At 43.6% G+C, this 5528-nt stretch overlaps 1 protein-coding gene across 1 annotated transcript; it reads left to right on the forward strand.

Moving 5' to 3' along the window:
* The first annotated feature begins 411 nt into the window (after positions 1 to 411).
* LOC146634734 (E3 ubiquitin-protein ligase TRIM21-like) lies at positions 412 to 2659 on the forward strand. Its single transcript, XM_085342488.1, has one exon. The coding sequence runs from the start codon at positions 412 to 414 to the stop codon at positions 2068 to 2070; it is 1659 nt and encodes a 552-aa protein (XP_085198614.1). The 3' UTR covers positions 2071 to 2659.
* The last annotated feature ends 2869 nt before the right edge of the window (positions 2660 to 5528 follow it).

Raw genomic sequence — 5528 nt, forward strand, 5'->3', positions numbered from 1 at the left:
AAAATATCCAACAAACTGATTTATTCAAGTATACAAATGATCTGGATGAATCTTGGACCTTCTGTAAAACAGAGAAACAATTTCACATCTTTGTAACGACTGTATTTATCTTCATCCCCAAACGTTGATCCTGTCCATCTGGACGCTGCACTGTACAGCAGACACTACGATGTTAGGTTTGTGTTTGGATGAACCAGTTTGTGTCTGAGTGTGTTGCTGGGTCTCCACCAGTTACTCTGAGAACTGAAGAAGCTTCTCTGATGAAACGTCTTCAAGAAACTCAAAGAAGTCCAGACGCTTTTCTCTCCAAGCTCCTCAGACTACTGACGCTTGTTTCTCTCTTTGTAAAAATGAAATTTAAAGTGAATTTTGAATCAAATGTTTCTCTTCTTTCTCCCTCAGAGTGCAGACATGTCTGCTGCCAGCAATCTGCGATCTGAAGATCAGTTTCTGTGCTCCATCTGTCTGGATGTGTTCACTGATCCAGTCACTACACCATGTGGACACAACTTCTGCAAAACCTGCATCAGTCAGCACTGGGACATGAGTCAGAGCTGTCAGTGTCCCATGTGTAAAGAGACTTTCTACACTCGACCTCAGCTGAAGATCAACACTTTGTTCTCTGAGATGGTTGCTCAGTTCAGACGTGAAGCTCAGCAGAAAGCCAGCAGCAGCAGCTCAGAGCAACAAGCTGCCAAACCAGGAGAAGTTCCCTGTGACGTCTGCACTGGAACCAGACTGAAGGCCCTGAAGTCCTGCCTGGTGTGTCAGACCTCCTACTGTCAGACTCACCTGGAGCCTCATCTGACACTGAAACGTCTGAAAAGACATCAGCTGGTTGATGCTGTGGAGAACCTGGAAGGCAGGATGTGTACGAAGCACGATAACCTTCTGCAGCTGTTCTGTAAGACCGACCAGACATGTGTCTGCATGCTCTGCTCTGTTTTAGACCACAAGAACCACGAGTTTGTTCCTCTGAGAGAAGAATATGAAGGAAAGAAGGCAGAGCTGGAGAAGACAGAGGCTGAGATTCAGCAGATGATCCAGAAGAGACGACTGAAGATTCAGGAGATCACAGAGTCGGTGAAGATGAGTAAAGATGCTGCAGACAGACAGAAAGCAGAAGGTGTTCAGGTCCTCACGGCTCTGATGGAGTCTGTTGAGAGACGCCTGAAGGAGCTCATGAAGGAGATCGAAGACAAACAGGAAGCTACAGAGAAACAGGCTGAAGGTCTCATCAAAGATCTGGAACAGGAAATCTCTGAGCTGATGGAGAGAAGCTCTGAGGTGGAGCAGCTCTCACGCTCTGAAGACCACCTCCACCTCCTCCAAAGCTTCTCCTCTCTGAAAGCTGCTCCACCCAGCAAGGACTGGACAGAGGTCAGAGTTCATCCACCATCATATGAGGGGACTGTGGGGAGAGCTGTGGCTCAGCTGGAGGAGACAGTCTGGAAACCCATGAAGAAGAAGCTGTTTGAGGCTGAGCTGCAGAGGGTGCAGCAGCATGAGGTGGATGTGACTCTGGATCCTGATACAGCAAATCCCTGGCTCATCCTGTCTGATGATGGAAAACAAGTTTATCATAGTGATGTGAGGAAGAATCTTCCAGACAACCCAGAGAGATTTTCTTACTGTGTTAGTGTTTTAGGAGAGCAGAGTTTCTCTTCAGGCAGATTTTACTTTGAGGTTCAGGTTAAAGGAAAGACTGACTGGGATTTAGGAGTGGCCACAGAGTCGATCAACAGGAAGGGACAAATCACAGCGAGTCCTCAGAATGGTTTCTGGACTGTGTGGCTGAGAAATGGAAATAAGTACATAGCTGCTGCTGGTCCTCCAGTCCGTCTCTGTCTCCATCCTGGTCCTGAGAAGGTGGGGGTGTTTGTGGATTATGAGGAGGGTCTGGTCTCCTTTTATGATGTAGGTGCTGCAGCTCTGATCTACTCCTTTACTGGCTGCTCCTTCACTCACAGACTCCACCCATACTTCGGTCCCTGTCCTAATGATGGAGGTAAAAACTCTGCACCTCTGATCATCTGTCCTGTCAATCAAACTGATCAACGACTGATTTAATTGGATGAATGATTGATTTTTCTTGAAGGGAACAAATGAACATATTGAGTGTAAATCCTCTACAGTCTCCATGTTTCTATAGAATCTGATCATCAGGACTCTGATTCACACTTTGATTCTCATGGAGTTTGATTTGAACAGAAGAAAAGTTGAATCAGGAAATGTTCCCACTGATGGAGACTCGAGCTGAAGAGCAAATATCAGAGAACAAATGTCCAAAAGCTTCATTTCCAATAAAGTTTGTTCAATGCTTTGAGTGAATCCAGACTCATGTGTGGCTGTTATACGGAGCATCAGAGTCCAGCTGAGTTATGTTGGATACAAACTGCTTATTTTGGCTCTGTGAGGAGTTTTGTTCACTGAAAACTGATGAGACGGATAATATTCAAAGAACTCTGTAGAGATTCATGCATCCATGTTCTCCACCTGCAGGTGTGGAGGAGAAAGGTGGAGCACAGACTGCTGCATCCTTCCAGTCACATCATTTTGATGATTATATTTGCATGTTGTGATGATTTGGGTTAAAGACAAACAGAGTTGAACGGCTGCAGTCACAGCATGAAGACGATGCTGAAGCTGAGCTGTCAGTGAACATGTTTCACTGTGATTTGATTTGAAGAATAGAAAGTGTGTGTGGCTGCTGACAGCTGCAGTCTCTGCTAGTCTGCATAACACACACACATGTAGCCCTCATTTACTCAATACCATTAAATAAATGGGCTTTGGGTTCTTTTTCTAGTGTACTCTCGTACGATATTTTTAAGCTAACTTCTCTTTTGTTTCTGGGATCAATGAAGCTTATTCCTTAACAGCAGCACTACACGTGAAAATGAACACGAGTGTCTACAGTGCAGTAAATCATGTCATACACCATGTAAAGTAGAGCATTGCAACCCTCCTTTAATTTACCAAACAATGAAAACAAGAAAATAATAAAATGGCAGATTTCAGTATTCAGGCAAACCAAAAACACACACAGCAATTTACCCACTGTACACAGAATCTCCACACACACAGTGTAAACCACCAGTGATAAAACAATTACAGTCCCAAACTAAACCTAAAGCCGGCAGAGATAAACCCTACGTTGCAGGCCTGTGTTGCTCCAGAATAAATCCAAAACGATCTCCCAACCGGAAGTTCTTCACTCAACGAGCAAAAAATAAATAAATAAACTCAGTACCTTGTGAAACGTGCAATTCCCACCAGATTAATCCAGGCAACAAGTTGTCTTCAGCTCCTTCAGAAACACTCCGCTCTGAATGCAGCAGCACAAAGATGAGGAAGGTCCGTGATCTCCACCTGCTCCACAAGCTACCTGTTTTAGCTTCCCACGTTGCCAGAGGTACTCTGAGTGACGCGGGCACTCAGAGTGACTATCTGGGGTGTGTCCGTCGTTATCCAGCTCGGTAACGATCCTCTGCAGCTTGTTATGTTCCACAACTTTAGCTAAACAGCAGCCTACAGTAGTCCTTATTAGCGAACGGCTGGGTTAGCCTCACTTTAACTTTAACGTGCACGGCCGCAAGAAACAAAGCACACAGTCCAGCAGACTCACGCTGAAACTTTACGTGTCATGTCACTAGCTTACCGACACTGACTTATCTGTCCGAAAAGTCAAAATACACTTACTACTAAGCTAACTTCTCTGGATGCTCGTGTAACTCACGCACCACCGCCCTCTCTCCTCGCGCTCTCTTTTTTTCCTTTTCCTCTCCACCCTGTGTTACGTTCACAGACCTTATCCCCGTAGGAAATTACAGTTCTCACAAACAATTCACAAGAAAAGAAAGATAACTTATTTTAAACAATGCAAACATGTTTTTAATCATTTTACATGAACTTTTACCTTTTTAATAAACAAGAAAATTTAAATAAATGAACTCTTTGATATTTATATTCTCAGACTTCACTTATCTTTTACTATTTATGCATCTTTTTAACCCGGGTTACACACACAACATTCCCCCTGAGGCAACGATGCAGCAACAACACAAAGAACAGCTGCAGACACACACACACACACACACACACACACACACACACACAATATCATTTTATTCTGTCTTTGTTTTGATTTTTTACAATTTTTGCACATTGCACTTTATGTCGTCCTGTGTTGATTGTCTGTTATATGTAGGGATGGGTACCGGTATCCGGTGCCGTAAACGGTAGTAACCAGACCGAAAAGCAGCGCACATTTCAGTGCTTTATTTTCCTGAGCTGTCACACACTTTGGCTTCTAGCCAATCATTTTACCTTTGCAAGCGTAGTAGGCGGGCCCAGGTACGTACGTTCTTTTAGAGCAGAGCTACAGATTAAAAACGCCCAAGGCGAAGCGGTCAAAAGTCTGGCTGTACTTCACAGCAAAAGATGCAAACTCAGCAGCCTGCAACAAGTGCTTTAAGCTGATACTGTGACACTGTCAAAGGAGGCAACACCTCAAATCCGATGAAACACCTGGCGACGCATAGCGTTTTTTTTAAAAGCCGAGAAATGCGCCGTATTTGATAGCTTGCTGCGAGACCTCACACCGAGCACATCTACTGCGGGTGTGGTGCCTGTTATCGACCCGGAGTTAGCAACATCCCCCAAAAACCCGAAGAGGAGAGTCCTGGCCCCTAGCCCTGCCAGTGTAGCAGAAATGATGATGATGATGATGATGATGATGCAGCAGCAGCCGTTCTTCTCTGCGTGAGTAGCTTAATGTTGTTCGTGTGTAATTTACGTTGAGTAGGCTAACCACGTGATTACATTAATGCATGTAAGGTGAACTAGCAAACACCATCATAGCTACATGCGGCTGTCTTCTTGTTTGATGGCAGATACTCCCTTCACCCTGGCCAAAAAGGCTAAAATGACCAAAGAAAAAGTGGAAAACAGCTAAACATGAGAGGTTTTTGGACAAAGTTTGTGTTTTTTCCATTGTTTAAGCACTGCTTCCAGCCAAGAGTGATACCATATATGCCCCATAGCTGCAGAAAAGGCTAACATTGTTATCTTTTTACAAAAAAACAGCTGAACATGAGAGGTTTTTGGACCAATTTTGTGTTCTCCATTCTTTAAGCACCGGTTCAGCACCGTTTAAGCAGGAACATTGTGTACTGTACCTGGACATGGTTGTGTAACACAATAACGGGAAAAGACAATATTAATTATTATTAATTAAAGAATATATTAATGGGCCAATAGGTTCGACTATAGAAACACAGGGATGTGTTTTAATGAGACACAGAGACAAGAATGTAACTCAAAAGAACAAACCGGCTTTAGTGAAATAAAGCACGAGTTTGACAACCACAGGTTAAAGGCGATTTACAATTGTAGAAAAGAACAACAAATGAAAGCAAAGTAAAACACATAAAAATAGTAACTTTTGATCTCAATGTTGGGACACCCTAGTAACCTGACTCCTTAACTGTTATAGAAAGCAGATTACACAAATTCAGTGTTCATTC

The sequence above is a fragment of the Diplotaxodon limnothrissa genome, linkage group LG3, assembly GCF_057381915.1.
Source record: "Diplotaxodon limnothrissa isolate DT_005_m linkage group LG3, D_limnothrissa_male_GT1.1, whole genome shotgun sequence".
NCBI lineage: Eukaryota > Metazoa > Chordata > Actinopteri > Cichliformes > Cichlidae > Diplotaxodon > Diplotaxodon limnothrissa.